We start from the raw sequence: 25,369 nt of genomic DNA, 5'->3' as shown, positions 1-25,369 counted from the left end.
ATATCAGCATGTGTTGCCACTTGGTCCTGTTTCTCCTGCTTGTCCTTCTTCCTGAGAGGACACTGGCTAATGCAGTGGCCAAACTCACCACACCTGAAGCACTTGACCTTAAATAGATCCTTCTTCTTCTTCTTCTGCTCCCCATGACCCAACTGGGACGCTTTGATGCAAGGGTCGCATTCTCCTCCTCCGTAACACTCTTCGATCCGCTGCCACTAATGGAGCTCTCTAATAGAGCTCGCCTTAACTCTTCCTGCTGCAAATCGGCCCACATCTTGTCCCATCTTAGCAAAGTTTCTCTGCCCAATATACTTTGGACAAACACTTGCCAATCTTCCAAGACATTGTTTTGTGCCAATCGAACTAGCTCTAATGGTTGAGGCGCTGCCCCAACAGCTGCAAGTCGATCTCAGACCTCTTGAATCCTGCTGAAGAAGGGATCTATGCCTTCTCCCTTCTGCATCCTTATGCATCTCAGCTTTTCTTCTAGGAACATCTTTCGTTGCTCATAAGTACCTTGACATAGAGTGGAGTGAGCTGCCCACATCTCTCTGGTTGTACCTTTATCTACTAGATGTGAGACTATATGGTCTTGGACTCCATCCAATATAAACCGCTTCACCCTTGCCATCTCATTCCTGTATTCTTTGAGTTGATCTGCGTCCTGGGGACTGGAACCACATTATCTATGTAGGCTTTCAGGACATATTCATCTAGAAGGAAGGACATCCTAGCCTTCCAAATGACATAGTTGGAAGCTCCGTCCAATCTATCCTGATCTCTAAGCCTTGTTGTGGCCATCTTCGAATTTGTCGAAAAATATCTCTTTCTCTCTACTTGGTTTTTGCTCTGCAACTTGCACTTCCTCCTGGAATGTGCAAATTTGCAAGCTACTACTTGTGAAGATTCCACAACAGGGACCCCTACTGCAGCAACTAATGATATTACTCCTATTTGTTAAATTCATTTAAACAAATTACTTGCAGTTTCCTACGTCAAATATCGTAATACATACATTGCAACCTTCACTTAATTAAATATTATGTGGAAACAAGAGACTGAGCAAGAAAGAAAATACAACACAATAGACACCGTTATTTATGGACAAATGTCCCTAGAAAAACCCAATGCGGGAAAACCGGTACAACAGTTCTAAGGGTTTATTATTATTAAGCAGTAGCAAATTCTGAATACATCTCTAAATACCTCTCCGGTTATTCAGTTATAGAGAGAGAAATACTAGCAAAAATATTTGTTAGATTACCTCAGACTATCACTAGAAATCCTGGCTGATCCAGCCCTAGAATGATTACCCTCAGCTTTTATGGCTGCCTCTGCGTAGTATCTGCGTTAGCCTAGCGTCAAGCTCTCTAGGGACAAAGTCAATCTTTTGGTTGGTCGATTTGTTGCCCAGGAGATTAGATTTCTACCTCTCGGTCTCACACCTCATCTCTCGGCTTCTAAAACTTGAATTCCCTCTGCAAATTTCAGACTCCCTCTTGGATTTTGCGTACCCTCTGCGTGGCTCTGGGTCAACCCCTCTAGCTTAGCGCTGCCACTGCTGGATTAATTTTTGCCTCTCTGCTAATGATTCTCCAGCTAAGAAAATCTCTATCTCTCTTTAGATGCTATCCCTGCCCCTCAACTGCAAGAAATATCCTTGATCAAAACTTCCTCATGAGAATTTCTCACTTTAGAGATTTGATCTCTTGATCTCTCGGTGTCTTTTCCAAATGACCCTCAAGCCCCTTCTTATATCTTTTTGTTGGACAACCAACAACCTAGATTAACTCTTCATCAAAGGCTCCGATCTCCGTCTTTTTCTAGAAGTTCCACCCACAATTAGATTAATACCCATTAATAATTTTTCTAAATTTAGACTTAGGAGCTCCATTAAAATATTAATTATTTTAATAAAATTGTCTCTAGGTGGAATTTCCTAAAACACTTTCTAGGTTATTTGGAATACATGTGACCAAGCCCCCCTGCAAAATTTGAGGCCTAGAGCACATCTGATGCTACCCCAAATCAACACTCCCTCTTAGCGACGAATGTGCTCTAGCAATATACCGTTTTGACTTTGAAGCATCATCCTTTGAGCTGTTATGTCTAACATGTTCTCCACCAACTACTGCGCAATTGTTGCAACTGTATTATTGCTGACACTGCCACTGTCAACACTGCATCCGTACTACAAATCCCTCTCAAGTGTTGCATCTATGCTGCTGCTAGCACTGCCACTGCTAACTGCTACTGCACTGCAAACTGTGGTTGATAGCAACGGAAAAACATCCAAAATTACTGAACTAACTGTGTTTAGTATGATACCACGTGAATGTTGGAGCTTGACTATTGCTAGTCTCTGCATTGATCCTCTGAATCTACTACGTTATTGAGACCTCTGCTTTGTGCCATCTGCACTACTGTCAACTCTGCTCTGTGTTGCTCAAACTTTGGCGCTTCTAGCCACTACAACTGTCTCCTCGACACTTCTCGGCACCATTCAACACTAGTCCATCTTGCTACTCTTGATCTGGGCTCTCATAGCAAGGCATTGATCCGAGAGGTGGACTCCTCAAGGATCTTTCCCATCTACAGCTCTTTCGAACTATAGCTCTAAATTAGCCCACCTCCCTCTTGAAGGTATCTTGGCTGTCATGGCGAACTCCTCTTCAATCTTCGCAGGCACAGCCTTTTGATTGTGTTTCTCATCCTTATCCTTCTTCTTGAGAGGACACAGAGTAGCGTAGTGACCCATCTCACCACACCTAAAACACTTGATCTTCTAGATGTCCTTCTTACGTCTCTGCTGCTTCTGTTGTCCCTTCAATGAACGATCTGCATCATCCTCCTCCTCCTTGAGCTTCAACTTACTGCTGCTGCTGCTTCCGTCAAGTTTGACCTTAACCAAATCTCTCCTCAACTCCTCTTGTTTTAGAGTTGCCCACATCTCATCCCAATTAGGCAATGTTTCTCTGCCTAGGATATTCTGGACAAAGACTTGCCACACATCTGAAACAGAATTGAGGGCTAGTCTAACTAGCTCTGAATCCTAATGTGTATGCCCCACAGCAGACAACTCATCACGGGTTTCCTTCAGCGTCATGAGGAATGGATCCACACGCTCTCCCTTATGCATCTGAGCATATCTCAGCTTCTGCTCCAAGTATATCTTCTGCTGCTCGGAAGATCCCTGATATAACGTGGCCAAGGCATTCCACATCTCCTTAGCAGTCCCTCTGCTAACAACATGACCCTTGACTCCATCCAGGATCATCCACTTGGCCTTTGCCATCTCAGCTTTGTACTTCTTCAGCGGATCTGCATCCGCAAATTCAGCCACCACACTGACGACGTATGTCTTGAGGGCATGCTCATCTAAAAGGAAAGACATTCTAGCCTTCCAGATGACGTAGTTGGATGCTCCGTCCAACCTGTCCTAATCCCTCAAGCCACTGGTTGCCATCTCTACCACAAAAAACTGTCAAATTGGTCCTCTCTGCTCTTATTACTACTGCTCAGCCAATAAGAGAACAAACTTCTTGGTGGGGATTCTACTGAGGTAAAGTTCCCTCATTGTGCTTCTCTTCTATATTCTGACGTTTTTCAGCCCAACAATCTGCCAGCTGAAGATCTGCGTCCCACTAGCTCTCTCACGCTGTGGCTTCTACGCTTCTCCCTCTGGTCCAACAAAAATTCAAACTGGAAGTCCTCTTCGTCAACTCACTCAGAAAGATATTGCCTCAAAAATCTGCCCTCCCGGCGTGGAACTGCATCAACACTTTGGGGCTTCGAACCACTGGCTACTGCAGCTTTTTCGAACTCCCTCTTCTACTCAACGTTGGATCTACCGACTCTACTCTTCTTGCTTCACCTACAGCTCTGATACCATGTGAAAACTCAAGAATCCCACCCGAATCAACTATTGCAGCAACTAATTAAAATTCTCCTATTTTTTAATTACTAAAAAAAATTATTTATTGTTTCCTAAGGCAAATATCGTAATACATACATTGCAGCCTTCACTTAATTAAATATTATGCGAAAACAACAGACTGAGCAAAAAATAAAATACAACACAATAAACACTGTTATTTTTGGACAAATGTCCCCGGAAAATCCTAATGCAGGAAAATCCATGCAGCGATTTTGAGGGTTTATTATTATTAAGTAGCAAATTTTGAATACATCTCTGAATACCTCTCAAGTTATTTAGTTACAGAGAGAGAAATACTGGCAGAAAGATTTGTGAGAATACCTCACACCATCATTGGAAATCCTAGCTGATCCAGCGCCAGAATGATTACCCTCAGCTTTTCTGGTTGTCTCTACACAGTGTTTGCATTAGCCCAACATCAGGCTCTCGAGGGACAGCGTCAATCCTCTGGTTGGTCAATTTTTTGCCCAAGAGATTTGGTTTTTGCCTCTTGGTCTCACACCCCGGCTCCTAGCTTCTGAAACTCGAATTCCTTCTGCAAATTTCGAACTCCCTCTTGGCTTCTGCACTGCCTCTACGTGGCTCTGCGTCATCCCATCTAGCTCAACACTTCCACTGCTGGATTACTCTTTGCCTCTCTCTGTTGATGATTCTCCGGCTAAGAAAATCTCTCTCTCTCTCTCTCTCCCCTAATGCTATCCCTGCCCTTCAACTACAAGAAATCTCCTCAATCAAAACTTCCTCATGAGAACTTCTCACTTTAGAAATTCGAACTCTTGATCTCTCGGTGTCTTTTCCAAATGAGCCTCAAGCCCCTTCTTATATCTTTTTGTTGGAAAACCAATGGCCTAGATTAACTCCTAATCAAAGACTCAAATTGTTTTGGCTTAATCTTCATCTTCTTATAGAAGTTACACCCACAATTAGATTAATACCCATTAATATTTTAATTTTCTTAACTTTAGACTTAGGAACTCCATTAAAAATAATAATTATTTTAATAAAATCGTCTCTGGGTGGAATTTCCCAAAATGCTTTTTGGGTTCTTTGGAATACATGTGCCCAAGCCTCCCTACAAAATTTGAGGCCTAGAGCACATCCGATGCTACCCCAAATCAACACTACTTCCAATCTTCCTGGAAAAATCAAACTTCTGAGACTCGAAGTTCCTTAAGAGAAACTTTCCCTCTATTGTGTGTGCTTTTCTCTTCCACCCAACGTTGGTTCTGTTGTTGCAAAACTCTCTACATCCAACCAAGGAAGCTGCTCAGCGAAAATATGAGTTGTTGTTGCTCCCTCTAACTATTGGAATCACTAACCCGAGCAACTCGAATTTTCTGCAATTGAAAATTGAATTCATGCCCCAGCAATTCGGCTACCTGTCAATGAACTATGCAACCTTTAGGAATTTCGACTTGTTGCTCCCTTTGAGCAACAAAATTCTTTCTTCCGCTTCTAAGCTTCTCGACTGATCACTCACGCTTTGATACCATGTGAAAATTTCAAAACTGAAATCATATTGCAGCAACTAGAATTTATTTTTCTAATTGTTAATTATTTTAACAATTTATCTCCTACGGAAAATATCAAATAAATCACACAACCTTCACAAATAAACTACGGAAGAAAATAACACTAGAAACTAAGAAAACTCTAACACACATACATAAAAGACACTGTTATTTTTGGACAAATCTCCCCGGAAAAAGCCAAGTTGGGAAAACCGGTGCAACGACTAAGGGTTTTATATTATTAAGCAGTAGTGAAATCTAAGTACATTCTATGGATGTCCAACTAGAAATCCAAATAGCAAGAAAATATAGCCAAAATTATGTAAGGGAATTACCCTTCTTCCACAAGCAACCCTGGCACAACTTTCCTTCTGAAAACTCGTCCTCCTAGACCCTCTTTGCAGTGCTTTTGCAGGCCCTATGACGTCCAACCTCTCAACTGCCTCTGATGAAGTCGTTATGCCCGTCTCTACTGAGGAAATCGCTTCTCCGACACTCTGGAACCTTTTGTCTGGCCTCTGGAACTGAAAATGATTTTTCCTCCAGCTAAATCGAGTTGCTCTTTTGAAGAAACTGCGCAGTCCTCTACACTACCTCATTGGGAATAACTCGGCCTCCTTGTTGTTGCTTCTCTGGATTTGGAAAACATCCTTCGGATCACTGTCTCTACTTTGATCTCTAGCTCTCTAGCAATTGTTGTTGCTTTCTGGAAATCGATCTACCAAACAAATTGAACTGCTCAAGTGTATTCTCCATCACCACATCGACCCCTTCTTATATCTTCCTGTTGGGACTCCAACAACCAAAATTAAATCTTAATCGATGGCTCAAATCACTTCTAGATTGATCCGTGTGAGTTTCTAGACTATTCTCACCTTGACTTAATTAATTATGATTAATTAACCATATTCCCTAAGTTTAGACTTAGGAAATATTTAAAAATTGGCTAATAATCTAATTAAGCCATCTCTAAGTCGAATTTCCAAAAATGGTTTCTGGGTTTTGGAGGTCTCATGCATTCTAGTCTCTTCACCAAATTTCGTGGCTAGAACATATCCAAAGCTACATAAACTAACACTCAGTAGCCTTACTTGGTTTACTTAAGGCTTACTCAACCTTCCTCAAAACAAACTTATTGACGCCCTCTTAACCCACCACAAGCCCTCTCCAAATCCAAGGCTTACTCAGCTTTCTCCTCCACAAGATGCTCTCTTGCCAACCTACCACAAGCCCTCTCGGCCCTCCACAAGTCTGAGGCATACCTAAACTTTCTCCTCCACAAGATGCTCTCTTGCCAACCTACCACAGGCCCTCACAAGTCTGAGGCCTACCTAGCCTTTCTCCTCCACAAGATTCTCTCTTCCCAACTTGCCACAGGCCCTCTCAACCCTCTACAAGAAACGAGTGACTCGGTCATACTCGGCCCACAGACTCACCACTCACCAATACTCACTAGACTTTGTGAAACTCGCAGGATCTTAGCGAACTCGTGGACACTCAATTGGTACTCGACCTTGTCCCCGAAACTGATTTTTTCCTTTTAGCCATTTTTTCTTGTTAAATCCAACCTCTTCTCTACTCGCTCACGATCACTTCACTTGGAATTGAGTTCTCCTCCAACATCCATCCTTCACGATTCGACAATGAGCCTTCAAGCAAGCATCAATCCCTTAGTATTTCGTTTCATGAAATTAAAAATAAACAAATAAATAAATTTGTTAACGGAACCTCCTTCAAAAGCACGTTGAAAGCTTATGTGACTCTGAGACAAGCCCCTTCGAGCTTGTCTTAGGGTCGCAGAGGCTTGCAACAGGCCCCTTGTCCAAGCAACAAAGGCCAGTAACAGTCACATTGTGGTTGTTAGAGGCCTCTACGGGGCATTTTTTTGTTCCATTTCTTGTTGCAGGCCTCAACGATTAGGAAAAATACATTTTTTCAATATAATTTTTCCTTCCAAAATTATATTGCCACTTTGATCCATAAATTCCATGGCTCCTAAATCCAACTCTAGAAGGCATCTTGATGAAGCTTGGGAATACGGTTCCCATGAATTTCCCAGTTCTAACGCGAGAGTCAAATGCAATTTTTGTCCCATTGTGGTCTTTGACGGCATAAACAGATTGGTATTAGCTAGAATAGTATGTAAAGATGTGGCAGTCTATGATCATTGCCCTCCAAAAGTCGCAACCAAAAATGCAAGCTAATTTGGATTCCATTCAGGAACAAAATGTTAAGAGTGCAAGAATGAAGCGTGAAATTGCAGCAATGGATGGATCTCGAAGAAAAACACAAGGTAATCATGTTCCTATGGGTATTGGCTCATCAAATGTTGTAGGAAATGCATCTCATATAACCTCTCCTTTCTTCCTTCCTCACACTCGTCCGAGATCACAGCCAAACTTGGAAAAGTCTAATGAAAAAAAAAGAGGCAGAAATGGTAGTGAGAAGGTTTTGATATCATGATAGCCTCCCATTTAACTACGCAAAGTCACCTTTCAGCCCATGGTAGATGCAATTACATGTGCTAGCCCTAGCTACAAAAGCACCTTCTTATAATTCACTTGAGGAGAAAGACCTTAATGAGGAGTTTGAAAGTGTCAAGGCACAATTGGAGAGCATTAAAAACTCATGGAAGACCATTGGGTGCACAATTATGTCAGATGGGTGGACAAATAAAAGGGGTAGAAAAATTATCAACTTTATTGTTGCTTGTGTCAGAATTCCAATGTAAATGGTGACTTCTTTAACGTGATAATTACTTGTGATTATTAAAGTTCTTTTTGATTGATTAATCTTTTTCATCAAGTAAGTACCATTAGAATGTAATAGAATAAAACAAAAGACAAGAGACACCAGAAAATAGTCTCCAAACCAGAGCAAAACCCCACCAAGGGGGAAAACCCATTAATCATTTTCTTATAGAATCATAGAAAATCCAAGTGAATACAACTAGTATCCCAAGTTCCAAGTCAACCCTCCACCAGACAACATTTTCCTTCATAAAGTCCTTCATATGTTTGTCCATAAGTTTGCCCGCAGAGCTGTCCATAACCTCCTGCTCAAGTCACCACAAGAGTTCACATATGGTCACAGAGATGCACCATACAGAGCCCAAATTTCATCACAAAAGTACACCACAAAGAGCCTGAATTTCATCACAGAAGTATGTTAATTTTTGTAGCTTGGGAGGTACTCCAAGCCTTGAGGATCGAGGGTTTGGAGTTTGGAGCGCCACAAAGTGGGATTTGCACCCAAGCTGGTGGGTGTGAATCCATGATGATTTTTGGACATGTGATGATTTGAGGTGATAGAGGATTGTGAGGGTAACCAGAAGCATCGGAAATCACTCAAATCCGAGGTATAGGACTTGAGATATGAATTTTTTAGTGAAGTTGTGGGTTAATGTGGCACCAAATGGAGGTCGGCTTGACATTTTTGGAGTGCCAAAAGTTTTGTCTTAACACCACATGAAATTGCATACATAGGAGTGACGTTGAAACTTGAAGGTCATTCCTTCACATCCTTAGATGCATCTACATCAAAGGAGGAGCTCTGAAATTACAGTGAAGCTAGGGCAGCAAGGACGCAAGGGCAAGGGTACAAGTTTTGGAAGGTAATCTCTGAAATTTAGTGCGGGTTACCTTGTGGAGGATATCACAGACCTGAGGAAACTTAGGAGACCTGTTTGGTGTGCCTTGTCACCAGTTCTGGATGTGTTCTTGCTGCAAATTGGAGCTGCTGTCACAGAGGTGAGTTTGGGGTCTGTTTTTGTGTCTTTTTGGTGCATGTTTGGTGTTCTGTTTGGGCCGCAGGGGTAGCTGAAGCTACAGCAACGTGTGGAGGGTTGTTTGGAGGTAGGAAGAGGCTAGAAAGGCTCCTCCAACTCAGTCATAGTCATCACTAGGAGGCCACAGCTCAAACAGGGCCTTCTTCCTTGGTTTTGAGGTCAGTTTGTTCTGCTGTTAGGGACAGCCACCTGTAGGGTGCCTTGTGTGAATATTACAAGGGCCAAAACAGTGGTTGAGGAGCATAGAACAAACAACAAGAAAGAACAGCTCAATGGCAGAGGGATACAACAAGTTTTGAGCAAGGGTTGAGGGTTGTTAAGGGTGCCCTAACCAGACTTGCAAGTGCACAGATCCCAAGGCAAGGTGGCAGCAGCAGGGAATTGCAGATGTCATGTTGGTTGATGGTTGGATGCTAGGTGGATGTGTGTCCTAGGAGAAGACTGCTTGGAGAAGTCTGTTAGCAGCCAGGTGGAAGAGTTTCCTATATGTTGGATGCCCTAACTAGGAGCAGATGCTACAGCAAACTTGGTCACTCATGGACTGTTGGAGGGCAGTGTGAGAGTGGACCAAGTGTGGATAGTGATTGGGAATTTATGATCTGCTGGAGGACAGCATGATAGTGCCCAAGTTGGAGCCCGGTGTGTGTGCAACACTTTGATGAACAAAAGTAGTTGCTAGAGTGGCAATTGTCTAGCTCAAGGGTTGACGAACTAAAGGAGCAGTTGAGCAGCCCTAGACTTGTGTGTGGAGAAGGACTTTTACAACAGATGATGGGCAGTCCTCCTAGCCCATGTTCATTGTGGGAGATGGGCATCTTGCAGTGATAGGTGACAATCCTCCTTGCCCTATGTTGGGCTTCATTGGAGCAGAGCAGGAAGACCGTAGTGGGCTGAAGTATCTAAGTAGCTGAGGAGCAGTAGTAGGCAAATTGAGAGTTGTTCATAAACGGAGTTGTGAACAACTCGACAAGAGTCTCGTTTTGTTGTGCCCTTTATAGACTAAGGTACAACTAGTGAGAAGATTGATAGCCAAGGTTCAGTGGCTAGATGGACTTGGAGCATTGATAGAGGCCAAAGCTGCAGAGTGGGAGCCGAAGGACCAGGAAGGTACATGGAATAACCGAGAGGAGCTGAGAGAGCGCGCTACATCAGCCAGATGGTCAATGTATCATTTATGGGCGGATTGGTTGTCGAAGGACTAACACCAAGCACTAGTTTTTTGTCTTGTATCAGTGGATGTATGAGGCCCATTATCCCTCGTACAGGAGCCCTAGACTATTGTTTTATATGTTGATTAATATAACAAAGTTGGGTTGACAAATGTAAAAAGTTGTCCATATTTTGTGATTTATATTCCATTGTGCAAAGTAGTATTGTTGTGATTCTTGGTTTGGTGGCGTCAGGGATTTAAGACTTTATCCCAGACACCAAGGTGTTGATGTTGGGTAGCATCGAATGTGCTCTAGCCTTGAAAATTGGTGGAGAGGCTAAGGCATATGCGACCTCCAAGACCCAAAAATCGTTAGGAGAAATTCCACCTGGATGAGGAGTTATTAAAATAATTAATATTTTTAATGGGTTCCTAAGTCTAAACTTAGGAAAATAAAAGTATTAATGTGTATTAATAAAATATGGGTGTGAAAGTTCTAAGTGACAAGGATCAAGCCAGTTTTAATCTTAACCATTGATTCGTCAAAAGGAAAAGTATAAGAAGAGGCTTGACAGTCAGTTGGAGACACACCAAGTGTTCAAAGAATTCGATTTTCTGGGGCGAGGTTTGCTGAGGAAATCAAGTTAGTAATCAGAGTTGCAACGAGGGGCAGTTCAACAAGGGATTTTCATCTGAGGCTGAAGAATACATAGCAAAGAGGCAACAAAGTGCTAGGAGAGACAGCGCAGTCCCTAGAAGGGTTGATGCAGAGGACGCAAAAGGTTGACGCAGGTGACACAGAAGCTGTAGAGGCTGACACTAGGGCTCAGAGGCAGTGCTGGGGAGATTCTGTGAGGCAAACTGGGAGCAAATCGACAGATTTTGAGCCAGGAAAGGGTGATGTAGCTCCTGGAGGAGTGACGCAGTTCCAGAGCAGTGCTTGGACCAACTCTCGTTGTCCAGCATAGGGAACAACTAGAGTCGCTATGGGGTTTGATCATCCAGGTATTGATATCTGTCTCCGGATAGAGGTACTACGGCCAAGGATATTCTTTGTTGGGTGAGCCATTTCTGGCACCATAGTTGTATTCACAAAATCTGCTTAATAATACAAACCCTCTATATGCTGCATCGGTTTTATCGAATTGGGTTTTTTTGGGGACAATTGTCCAAAAACTACAGTGTCCCTTGTGTTATTGTCTCAGTTTATTTCAGTGCATGATCTGTATATTTGTGAAGGCTACAATAGTCTTTACTTCGATGTTTATGCAATTAAATAACTTGTTAATGTAAAGAACAAGTAGGAGATTGTAAATCAGTAATTGCAGTAGTGGTTTTTGATGTGTTAGATTCAGAAATTTTCACATGGTATTAGAGGGATTGCAAATCACAGGAGGACTGAAAATGCCAGCAGAAGAAATCTGAAAATTTGCAGCAGAAGTAGTTGTCCCGAGAGACAACGTTGTTCTAGAGCTAAAGGGCGAGAGAAGAAGTGATGCAGTGGTTAGAGAGTGACGAAGAGGCTCACGCAGAGCCTGCGTCAACATTTCAAGCCAAGGGAAGGGCCAGTGCAAAGGCAGAGAGAGGCATAACAGGCTCAAGTAGAGCCATGTCATCCTTCTCAGCTAGGAAGGAGTGACGCAGTTGGGTGGGAGGAGGAATTTCAACGTACGTCGGGATTGCGCAGAGCCTGAAGGCCTCAGATTCTTCAGTTGTCAGGGATAAGGGAGTTGTGCAGATTGTGGTTTGGGGAGCTAGTGGGACGCTGGTTCTGTCAATGCATAACAGTATCTAAGGAGATAGAACCAAGGTAGAGGGAAGCACTACCTCGACGAATTTCTAGCCAAGAGATCTAGATCCAAGTTGCAGCAGCAAAGGGGGATTGGAGAGGAGTGCTTGACAGTTGGCCGATTTTTAGGAGGGAAGTCGAGTCTAGAAGAAGAGCGGAGATGATAGTGAACGAATTGAGGGATCGGGACAGATTAGATAGGGCTTCCAATTTTGTCATCGGGAAGGCCAGGATCTTGGCAATACTTTAAGAATTTAGCATTACCATGAATTGCATAGCAACACTAGGGCCATAGGCTTGGTTATTAGGCTGAGGGCCATAGGCTTGAATATTAGGCTAGCCCATGGGAGTCTTAGAAGTGGGTCAACTAATTGAAAAAATGAAAAAAATAAAAGGATTTTTTTTCAAGCTTTTGTGATCCATAATGAATATTAAAAAAAGTTTTTCGGAAGAAATCACATAAGAGAAATCCTCTGCTGATGGTCCTGATGATGAACCACACTTGTTGGTTCGAAACGCGTCAGCCAAAAATTTCTCTTATGTGATTTCTACCGAAAGACTTTGCTTAAATAGTTTTTTGTTGCCTTGCATAGGAACAAACTGCACGGGACCAGTACTGAACTGGTCGATTCTGTTACAAAATTGGCCGGTTCGGTATCGAACCCGACCTATTCCGGTTTGGAGGCCCAATTCAGACCGATTTTGGGCCAAAAACGCTCGGACTAGCCTGTTCCACCGGTTCCAGTTTGGTTCTAATAACACTGGGGTCAACTCTACTGAGTCAATACCCTTGAGGCTCAACTCTACCATGTCATCTAAGTTGACCAAATTTTAAAACTACCACCAATCACCAATAGCATTAATAGTGTAAGAAGTTTGCCAAGGCAAAGCAAATAAACTTTAGATTCCATGAAGGAGCACTTGATCACTCATACTACATGTAAATCTCAACAAGAGATGTAAGATGCATCGATATCTCTATATCATAGTGTCAATTTTCACATAAAATTATCCTAAGAAACAAACTCGCCAACAACCACAAGAGAGACAAAGACACAATTGCTACCTACTTGGAAGATCATCAAGCTTATACATCAACTCTTTGTTAGAGGAGAAAATATCGAGAATGAGGATTTAGTGCCCATAACACTACTAAAATAAAACCAAAAAAAAAAATCTTGTGATGCCTTTGTCCAAGATGTTTATACTAGTGAGAAGTTACCCACATTTGAGAAGCTTTGTGACGATTTCATCCAAGAAAACACAAGTCACGAGACAATGGCAACCAAAGTAAGGAAATAAAAAATCTAGCTCTTATCAAGAAGGTGAGGATAGGTAAGGAAGGTCAATTGGTGATTAAACTAAGGTCCAATAGAGTGGGGTCCACTAATTGACTAGATAATCTACTAGGTCGTGCAACAATTGGTCAACTACTAATTTGGGACCAAAATGACCAAAGTTGACTTAATCAGCAATATTTTAATGGGATAGGTTAGCCAACCGAGAATAAAATAAATGAGGTCATACGTTCTTCTCTCGACAACACCAACTTCTTATGTATTGTGTTATCACTGTATACAAAAAAAAGAAAATAAATAAACATAAAAATAAATTAAAATTAAAATTACAGAGAAAGATTAAATAAATAAAAAATAAATAAATAAAAATAAAAATAAAAATAAAAATAAAATAAAATAAAATTGGACAACTAGTTTGGTTCCAAAGTTTTATGATTAGTCCTGGTCAAAGTCATTTTTATTGTTTTGTTTAAGGAGTCTAGAACATAGAGTGGAGTCTTGTTCCCATTATCAAATAAGGTCAACAATCTTGTTTTACCTATCATTAATCCCACATTGATTCAAAGGTGTCATGTGTCAAGGCTGTTTCAAAATTGACATGCGCTACAAAATCACCTAGGAGTTTTTGTAGCGCAAAACTTAGAAAATACACTGTGCGCTACGAAATCAGGGATTCGTAGTTAGGATATTTCATAGCGCAAAACCCAGAATTTGCACTGGCTGCGCTACAAAATCAGGGATTCGTGCCAGATCTTGTCTAGCTGTCTAATCCATCAAAATCCGTTAATGTTTCATCACCATGTGTCAGTCCATGAACCTTGCTTATCACATGCAACCATTCATTCTCATCATTAGATTCGTTAGGGGTCTTGTATGCACTCTTTTCAAATTTCAAAAAGGGTAAGGTAAGGTGAGTTGGTCTTAGTCTTTTCCGTGTTCCTTCATGCATAAGAAGACAATTGGCAAGCTCAGGGACGGCATTCACCAGAATTCTTTGAAAGCTCAAGCGAGGCAGTTTCCAAACTAAGACAGTGCGGGTTCTTTCAAGTCTCCTTGCAGGTGTCTCACAGAAATGTCTGAAGAAAGGAAAAATCATAGATCAGGCCAGTGTCTTAGAGCTGAGCCTGAAGGCTTAGATGTTCTCACAAGGAACAGAGAGGTTGAACATGCATTCAAACAGGTGGGCTGCTGGAGATTCTGTGAAAAACTTCAGGGTGGTCACATTCAAGTAACCAAGGACTTTGCCTTCAATTTCACCGGTTTGAATTCAAGGGTTGGAGTGCTAGAAATACTAGTTTCTCCTGAGGTTATATCTACAGTCACAGAGATTCCTAGAGGCCAGGAGAGATGGTTTAAGAACTTCAAATTTGAAATGGCACCTTGCAAGGAATTTCTGAAGCCAGAATACATAGACTCAGACTTAACCAAATTAGTGCCTAGAAGCTATGTAAAGGACTCATATGCCAACTTGCTTTCATGCATCCAAAGATATTTTACCTGTGAAGGGAGATACCATAAGGTGTACTCTTACCATTTTAAGCTTCTATTACATTTCACTAGAAAAATATCTCTAGACCTTCCTTTTTATCTGTTTCGTAGCTTGGGCAAGATGTCTGATAATATTCAATTGAAGAAAGAAGCTTGTGAAACCTCGTTGTTCCATCATGGTTTAATCAAATTAATTGTTTTACATGAGCTCCAAAAGACAGGTAGAGAATGGTCTGCTTTCTTGTTTATGACAAGCTTTAGAACTGAAACAAGACTTAGCCCTAAGGCTAAGGAAATATCTTCACCGGCAGTAAGTCATCAAAAAGAAGCAAGATCAAGTAGGTTTGTGAAATTGAAAGCCAGAAAGCAGGTGAGAGAGCCTATGACACCACTAATGGTTCAAGATACCTCTCAACAGTCACAGAAGAAGAAAGTTCAGATCAAAGAAGTGGTACGAGAGCAGTCTGTTGATAAAAATGTCCAAAGAAGAGTAACCAGAGGTCAATTAGCTAAGGAAAAGGGGAAAACAATGATTGTTGATGAAAGTCCAGCGTCAAAGGGAAATTTGAATGATCTCCTCTAGGCTATCGACATAGAAGAGACCCCTCTGGTCCAAGCAGATTTACTTGAAGCAGATAAGAACAAAACAAAAAGAGTTAAATCTTCTAAAAAGCTTCAATTTGATGACCAGGTCTCAGAGTTTGTTTTCAAGCCAAGAAGACGCTATCGACATAGAAGAGACCCCTCTGGTCCAAGAAGATTTACTTGAAGTAGATAAGAACAAAACAAAAAGAGTTAAATCATCTAAAAAGCTTCAATTTGATGACCAGGTCTCAGAGTTTGTCTTCAAGCCAAGAAGACCTGTGACTAGACATTTAAGAAGGTTACAAGAGGTAGAGCCAGAAGCAAGTGAGACAGGGGAGGTAGCAGAATTCCTTGAAGAGCCTGTGGTTCCATCAGTACAATCATCACTAGTGCACAAAGATGACAGAGGCAAGGCAGTTATCACTCAAGAAGAAGAATGTAGCTTTGAGGAGGTCAAAAAGAAATTGGTGTCTGCCAATATTGAGATTGCCCAACTCAAGAAAAGGGCAAGAAGACATGCAGTTGAAAAGGCAAATTTCAAAAGAGTAAAAGCCAGTTGGGAAGATGGAAAAGTTCCAAGATATGAAATAGTGAGCAGTCATGCTCAATATTTCACTTGGACCATCCCTGCAATAAAAGAGGCAAGATATGTCAGAAGGATCAATGGAAAATTAAGAACTAAAATCCGAATGATGAAAAGACAGATTGAAGATTTGAAGATTCAACTGAATGAACCAGAAGAACAACCTCAGCATAAATGAACCTGACAGTAAGTGAAGAAATTTTGACACAATTTTGATGCGAAACTTACTTTTTGAAGATTGAAGATTATTTTTGGATGGACAATGTCAGTTTTGTTTGGCTCATTAGCATATGGAGAAGCCATTAAAAATCCCAAGAATGACAAAAAACTGTGTTTTTGACTCACACAGCAGTTTCATAGCGTGCTACGAAACTGCTAAAGGTGATATATAATGCACAATAGTTTCGTAGCGCGCTACGAAACTGCTGAAACTGCCAGTTTTGTTTTTGTGGATCAATCTTGAAATGAAATGGGGGACCATTATGAAAGTATGCTGCTGCAGAGACACAAAAAGGCCACTTTAGAAGTTTTGAACCTTAAGCAAAGGCAAATTCAAGAGATGAGAAACATATAGAAACTCCAAACCCTGCGCTACGAAAATAGCAGTCATTTCGTAGCTCAGACAGTTTGTCAGGCTTCAGGCAGCATTCAAGAGGTTTTTGTCTTAACACAAGTCTATGAGCAGGATCTGAGGATTAATTCAATGCATCACATGTGATTAAAGGAGACAATAGGGTTAGCAGACTTCGAAGAACCTTCTTGGAGACCAAAGCAGAAATACAGGGGCAGTTTCCTAATATCTAGGAACAGTCAAAGGACAAGCAATCAAAGGCCAGCATGGAGTTTAAAGTCATCACTCAAGCCAAAGATGAAGAGGGATAGCTGTCAAAGAACGAGTTTATTTCATAGTTAAGTTTGTTGCCAGCATAATAAGGAGTTACACTCCTAGTTGTATTAGGTCTCTAGGACTGCTAGTTAACAGCTAGTTGTAATTAATAGTTTGTTTAAGGATCAATAGGTGTCAGGTCAAGTGAAATTCGAATTCCCCTCATGCTAGAAGAAGGAATCCAAGATTGTAATGAACTCTATATATGACAAGAGATGTAATGCACCAAGGGTTGGAATTTTTTTAGAAGAACACTCATATTGTGTCATTGTAGAAGACTATGTTTTTTTATGTAATACAAAATTTGGCTTTACTACTCAGGATTTAGAAGAGAGTTCAATGCTTGATTGTCTTATGATTGTCCTCATTTCCTCATTTGCAGTGGTATGAATGTATGTTACTTAGAACTCATTGGCAATGCTCTAACTTCCTTGATGCATTTGTAGACTTTGTTTCCTACATGTTCTTATGTGTTACTGATATATTGAACTCTTGATGCCCTGACTTCCATGTTAAGCTAATATTGTTGTCATATTGAACATTTTCTGACTCCATAAGCCCAATGGATGTTTATTGACTGTGTTTCAACCATTCATACTCCTTTTCTTGTTTCATAGACTTAGCCATCTAATCTTTTACTCAAATCATTAACCTAGTGAGAGAGCCCTCTCAGGTTGGGGAGGCTAAGCCTCAGCCAAAAGTTGGTTTGAAACAGTTACTCAAGGTCTTCCTGATCAGCAGCCTATCAGGGTTAGGTTTTGTGATAACGTATTGTTTACCTTTCTATCAATTACATTAATAAATTACATGAAATAATACTAAGATATCACATTTATATCATATGGGTAGTTTGTTAACCATGGCATCCTCATAATTTCCTCCACAATATTAGGGGAAAGGACTTGAGAATATGTTATCAACGAAGTAAATCAATTCATCATAAGTCAAGATTTAATATTGATTTAAAAAACATAAATAAAATAATGACTATTGGAAGCTAAGTCCTCTGACACAATGACAAGGGGCAAGGAGGACACAAAAATTACGAGTGTCCAGTGAGGCACAACCCTAGAAACAAGGCATGGACATTCTCTCTATGTGTGTGGACGTGTGTATGTACACACATACAAATTAAAAAAAAATTAATAAATTAGGGAATTACAGATACGAAAATGAAATATACACAAATTCAAATTTTGTTAAAGTTTAAAAACTAAATCATTGACATGATGATGATACAAATTCAGTTATACAAATTCACAACTATCTACTACTTAGTATTTACTAGTACTACACAAGAAATTAGAGCCAAAAACTACAATTTTCTTGATGAGCACATCAAAGAGGGGGATGGCCGCCTTCACACCAAGTTTTGATTTCCCTAACCCTATTCACCAATGACTTAGTCTTGTTGGATTCTACTCTTGAGGGTCTTCAAATATATATCAGCGCACTAAATACCTTTTCTAACCTTCAATAGTCGACAATCAATGTGGATAAAATCAAGGTTTTGATCTTCAAAGCATCAAAGAGCTCCCTTACAAATTTAGATTTCTACTATTCAGGGAGAGGGAAAAAATATTGAGATCACCACAATTGACACTTACTTGGGATGGAATACAATTCCTAAGGCCATGTTTTGGCATGCCCGACCTCAATTCAATAAAGTCTATAGTTCCCTAACCCTCATTGAGAGACGATGCTTCTAAGGCCACTTTAAAGACATCTCATCCAAACTCTACTTCATTGAGGCAAATCCACAATTCTATACAAATAAATTGGGTCATGATGGCAAGAGTCCAAACATTGCTTCTTGTGTGCATCATCCATTGCAAGTAAACAATTCCACAACCCATTATTCAATCAAAGTTCAACACCCACCCATTTTACTTCAAGGTCATTTTTCGCTTGGTCTATTTGCTCTATAGAGTTGAGTCTTTCAAAGATTATCATCAAGAAAGAGATGAACCCCTACCATGCACTTTCCTTCTTAGAGGGCCTTGATTCCAACCCCACCCCCCCCAAGCCACACATGAGATTGGTTATCAGAAATATCTCAACTTCTCCAATCAATGACTATCTTGCCAGAGCGCCTTCTTACATTTATGTTTCCCCTGAATGTCTCGAGCCACTCTTACTAGCTAGATAAGTACTGAGTCATGCTATCAAAGAGGGTACCTATAAATTATACATTCAAGTCACTTGGACCTCACCTTCAACAAGTCTGAGCTCGAAGATATCCTTACCTATAGGGCCTTTTAGAGTTGTAGGATGGCATCCTCCCTTTATGCATGCACACATTGGATGCACTCACTCCTTAAGATCCCATTGGGATAGCTCCAAGTCAATTCTCATAATTTATGAATAGAGCTATCCCACCATATGTACCTCATTTTTAGGTGCCCCCATAATATGGGATCAAAGAATAATACCATTGCATCTATGGGGACTCACGGGCTTTGCAAGACTCTCTCTCTACTTTCTTCTTGTACTATGACCATAGATGCTTAGCCCTCTTCATCGAGGATATCTTCAACCATAGATCTCATCCCTTGCATGTCATGCCCCACCTTGAGATAACCAAGACAATACCCTCAAAATCACATGTTGATCTATATGATGAAGCAATAAGCAACAAGAAAAGTTCTAAAGTGCACCAAAAAATAGAATGGTGAGACCTCAAATTTCTCCCCAACTTCCCCCCCCCCCCCCCCCGGCTTGCCCTCTTTTAGGAAACATATTAATACCATCGAGTTCAATTTATTGGTGCCAAACTAACATAAATCCACACATCCTCAAAACATTAGAGGGATCAACACCGAAAAAATCATGAACAAAGTCCCTCCTGCCTATTTGAACACCTCCCAGTTCCAGAGTAGCACCCAAAGATCTATTCAAAGTTTCTTAACTTCGACCTCGACTGCTAGAAGTATACCTCACACCCACACCCTGTTAAGATCATACAATCAAACCCAACCCCCTCCTCAAACCACCCAAATGGTTCCAAAGCACTTCAACACGCCAATCCTCCCTTTCCCTTGACCTTACCATCTACCCTTGCTAAATGAGCCATGATTTCTACAAACTTAGGAAAAAATTAAACTATTGCAGGAAAAAAGTTAAGAAGACTAACAGGCAACTCCTATCCAACACTTGGAATCCCTTCAACACAACACTAGAACCCTCAATTGCACTCTAAAACCACTTAATGCTCCAAACTGCCAAGTGAAATGAGTAAAAAAAAGACAGGTCATCTTTTTAAAACTCAAAACATATGTAGGGCGCATGTCAAACATGAGCTCGATGCTTGTCTTATGAAAAAGACACATGCCAAACTCTGACATGTGTCCTCATAAATCCATGTTCAACACGTGGGATTTGTGACACTAGACCAACTGGGGGGTTGTCTGATGACTTAGACTAGAATATTATTCTAAATAGGTGTTGGTCTGTGTAACCCTCCACAAATGCAATCTATTGTTTTGTACGATTAAACCTACCACCAATCAATTTTGATATCAAGCTATTTTGTGACATATGCAAGTCTCTAGGTTTATTGAAACAAAGCCAAAAATCAAAGAAGAATATAATAAAAAGAGGGATTATACTTCTCCATTTATTGACACTAACACTATAGCAGACAAGCATTTGATGGAGTGAAATACTCGAGGATTAATGGTTTTTTGAACCAAAATTTTAGCCTTGAACATTTTTTGAAAAATATGATGAGAAAAAACCACAAGTGGTAAAAATTGATATTCTCATTCATCAATTTAGGGTTTGGAATTTGGTCTTCACATATAAGCTTGCGGTTTGATTGATAATCTTTAAAGCACAATTTAGGGTTAGGATTCCAAATCCTTGAGCACTATTTCTTTTTTTACTCGTAGTCAAAAATTCATTTTTTTATCATTGGAAACTCACTCTCCAATAGGTTAAATGTTTCATAAAACCAAGGAGCATTTCAAGATCATGTTGAAACTTGGATATGCCTTGGAAGTGTTTCAAGATCATTTTGATGCAAGCTTGGATATGGTTTGAAAATGTTTCAAGGTCATGTTAAAAACAGCTTGCAAATGTTCCATTTTTTGGATATGACCTGTAAACATTTACTATCACTAACATTTAATGTCATTTTGAAGTCATATCCCCTTTGTTTCAATTTCCAAAATGAGAAATGGTGTATTACCATTTTCCCCAATGTTTCCTAAAACTTAGGTGTCTATCTATTCTTAGCAAATGTAGATCACATTACTGGAGTTATATAAGGAGCTTGCTTGACATGTAAAATGTGTTTGGCATGTGTTAGTGTGTTTATGAATGTGCTTGGCAGGTGCTGGACATTTTTACAGGCAGTGATTCATCTTATTCTATAAAAAGAGATGGAAGGAACATTAGTAAACAAGTAATATGTAATTTCCTTTTAATGTTACTGAGATGTTATGTGATTGTTGCTACAGATTTCTCACATGCTAGTTTTGATTTACATATTTAATGTTTTTCAGATCTACACACTGTCACTGTTGAGAGATTAGATTAAGACATGACCGCATCACACGCACAAATGAATCCAGACAACCTAAAAAACCCTAAATTGCATTACAGATAGAAATGTGAATTTTTAAATCAGGGAGACAAGAATTGTGCTATATAAGCACATCAAATGCCCAAGTAGAACAGAATCCATATCTACAATTTTACAGGTTAAAATTGTCAAAATTGTTTGTAGCCGTGGAGGTGACTGGCTGATGCCAACGTGCAGTAAGGTGGAAAAAACAACTTAAATGTGGCATACAGTGGTCAAATAAAAAGCACAAATGTTGTTAGTTAAAGCAATCTACCCCAAAACATATATATAGTATGGTGGGCAAACCAACTTAAATGTGACGTACAATGATCATATGAAAAGCACAAATGAAGGTGATCTAGAAAAATATATACAAGAGTGTACACACTGCCGAAACATCACAACCAGCATAACACCCGAAAATATATGCATAAGTAGCCTAAAAATCTACACAACAGCACCCCAGTTGTAGACATCTGATGACTGAAAGAGGCAAACAAAACCATGCCATATAAAGAATCTCGTATCCAACACACAAATTGCACATACCATACCGGTAATTATTGCCAGCATTGTATTTCACAAACATATTCCCACTTTTGTCAAAATGTATTTCTATGTTATGGGAATTCATCTGTGAAGATCTGGAGACAAGGATATTTCAGGTTTGTCACTTGGAGATTTTTATGTTTTTTTGTCATATTGAAACAAGAAACAGGAAAACTTTATAGATATAAAAAGGTGAACATGTCGGATTCTGCACTGATTTTTCAGAACAAATTTATTACAAATACTAAATATAAAGGTCAGAAAACAACCGTTCAAATTTTTCAGAAAATTTTCCAAAAAATCACTTACATTAATAGGGAAAATGACAAACTCCACATAAAAATGATTTGAAACCTGATAGTGTAAATAATACATGATACCAGACATCCAAACCTTGATACAAGAATACCACATATAAATGTAGGAAAACAAGCATTCAATCTTTTTTCATAAAATTTTCAAAAAATAAAAACAAATACAATTATATAAATATAGAACAAATGACAAACTATACATGGAAATAATTTGAAGATAGTAATAATGTGAAAATTGAAAATATAAATAATTTATGATAACAGATAATATGTAATCATTAGAACGGTATGTGTGATTCATAAACCTGGATGTTATAAGCTGAGACAACGGTATGTGTGGATTCATAAACCTTGATGTTATAAGCTGAGACAGCATTTCTTATCTCTTCTTTGGAGAACCGCTGACAGCCCAATTGTTTGGAGTCCGTCTCACTTGCAATAGCGCTCTTTTCATGATCCTTGCCCTTCTCGTCATTCTTCTCATTATCTGTAATAAACACCTCAACTTGACCAATTCCTTTTCTTTTATGATCTTTCTTGTTTTTTGCCTTTCTCTTTTCTTTTTCAAACCTTCGTTTCCTCTTTTTTGAAAAAAAGTTTGCATTATCTCTTTCATTAAGAGCTTTGTCTTCAACATCTACTTTCAGAATTTTCACCGCTTCAATACCATTTCTATCAGCTTTCTTCTTTTTCTTCTTCTTATCAAATCTATCTATATTTGCAGTTCCATTATATCTCTCCTTAGCCGTTGCATTTTTATCTTCTCCTTCCCTATCAAAATTTTCCATAATTTCAATTCCATTGCGCTTTGATTTCTTCTTCTTTTTCCTGTTCTTCTTGTGATATTTGTGGACACTCCAAACCTCTTCGGCGGTTCCGTCTGCGATTACCTCTTCCAAATTGTCAACCACTGCAATGCCATCTCTGACTGCCTCTTCGAAGTTGCCAACTGCTGCAATCCTAACCCTTTCTGCTCTGTTCTGTTTTGTACCCTTCTTGCGAGCTCTCTCTCTAATTTTCAGTTCAGTAATGATCTCGGGAGCTGCTTCTTCAAGTTCCTGGTTCTTTGGCATATCCGTTTTATCTTCGATTGCCAACTCACCCTGCCTATTTTTTTTCTTTTCCTTATTAAGTTTCCGCACCAATCCTTCAAGATCCTGGTGCTTTGGAATATCAGCATTATCTTCGATTCCGGACTCGCTCTGTCTTTTCTTTTTCTTTTTCTTAATAGGTTTACGCGCCAATCCTTCAAAATCCTGGTGCTTTGGAATATTAGCACTATCTTGGATGATTCCCGACTCACCCTGTCTCTTCTTCTTTTTCTTATTGTGTTTTGGCGCCAATCCTTCAAGTTCCTGGTTCTTTGGAATATCCGCTCTATCTTCCATTCCCGACTCACCGTGTCTCTTCTTTTTCATTCTCTTATGACGTTTTGCCAATTCTCCTTCACCCTTGAAAGATTCGAAGGTTTTCTCTGCACTTCCATCTCCACGAAAACCCTCGTCCTCTTCTTTTCTCTGCACGTGGAAATCTTCAGCGCCACCGCCATTGCGATTTCCCTCCTCGCCTACATCGTCGCTGAAATCCATCACCCTGTGCATGAAACAGTAAGCACGAGGTTTCCCGGTAGCAAATTTGTTTGGCAGAGTCGTTATATGGTCATGAAACTTTAAAATGTTTTCTTATTGTCCATCACATCCAGAGACATTCGTCCAGCACCGAGTTATCCAGGGATTTTTCGATTAGCGAAATGGCGATTCCAAAAGGACGGCTCGACTCCACTACGATTCATCTCGTACTTCATACACTGCGGAGAATGATTATTAACGCTGCAGTGCGTTGTCGTTAATAATCCATCCATCGGATGCCGTCAATCTTGCACTTTCCAATAACATTAAACGCGTTCCATTCCCACCATCCCACTATGCATAAAATGCACCGCCGGTGGGGTTTCTGGGGCGGATTTCCCTCTTACGTTTCGAAAACGCAGCCGCCGGTGCTGCTTTTAGGGTTGCTTTTTGTATGACGTTTCCAAAACGCAGACGCGGTGGAACTTTTTAGGAGCTTTCCGTTTCACGTTTCGAAAACGCAGCGGGCAATGTTATCAAAGATGGATCATGAATATTTACTATCCAGCTATTAATACGGTGGGGCAATCCATGGCAACCAATATTTCTAATTCTATAGGTTATTTACTACCTTAAGAATTCAACAATGACAGTGACGGTACCGGTAACTCCGCTACAATGACAGTGACGGTACCGGTAACTCTATCGGAGGAATGAGGAGTCGTTTATAAAGGTGTACGAATTGTTCTGATGGTTAAAAGTGGTCGGAGGAATGAGGAGTCGTCGTACGAATTGTTTTGATGGTTAAAAGTGGTCGGAATTTGGATTAAAAAGTTTAAAAAAAATTGTACTAATAGTGTTTTAAGTGTCTAAAATTTTGAAATTTAACAATTGTAATTTGAATTTATAAAAAATTTTGCCAAATTTTTTTTTAATATAATCAGAAAGTTCAATAACTTTCCGAACAACTCCTCCACCTAGTTAGACTAGGGCTTTATGAGGATATTCATACATAATGAGAGAAACTCCTATTTCCAACTCTATACAAAAGCAAATGCGCTCTGACATGCGAGGCACTTTATGAGGATATTCATACATAATGAGGGAAACTCCTATTCCAACTCTATACAAAAATAAATGCGCGCGCTCTGACATGCTGGCCCACCCCAGGCTGCAAGCACTATTTCCCTCACATATCAGAGCGCATTTACTTTTCTATAAAATTGGAGATAGAAATTTCCCATAAAAATTTCCCCTAATGAACATACAGGTGGTTGGCCATTACACCCCACCATAAATATGCGCGTGGCTTACCTCGGGAGAGGTGAGAAGTCTCCGATAGCGATGTGTGAGGAAT

General features: G+C 40.1%; 1 protein-coding gene across 1 annotated transcript in view; it reads right to left on the bottom strand.

Annotated features, from left to right (window-relative positions):
- LOC149265813 (uncharacterized) overlaps positions 1–24,464 on the bottom strand; it is a 52,697-nt gene extending 28,233 nt beyond the window's left edge. The window contains exon 1 of the mRNA XM_089393875.1: positions 22,750–24,464. Coding sequence (XP_089250001.1) covers positions 22,750–24,045 — 1,296 coding nt within the window. The 5' untranslated portion in view covers positions 24,046–24,464. The remainder of the gene's footprint in view (positions 1–22,749) is intronic.
- Positions 24,465–25,369: the final 905 nt, after the last annotated feature.

The sequence above is a fragment of the Pinus tabuliformis genome, chromosome 6, assembly GCF_031772625.1.
Source record: "Pinus tabuliformis cultivar Carrire ecotype Pingquan chromosome 6, CPIR1, whole genome shotgun sequence".
NCBI lineage: Eukaryota > Viridiplantae > Streptophyta > Pinopsida > Pinales > Pinaceae > Pinus > Pinus tabuliformis.
This window is presented reverse-complemented; position numbering and strand designations above follow the sequence as displayed.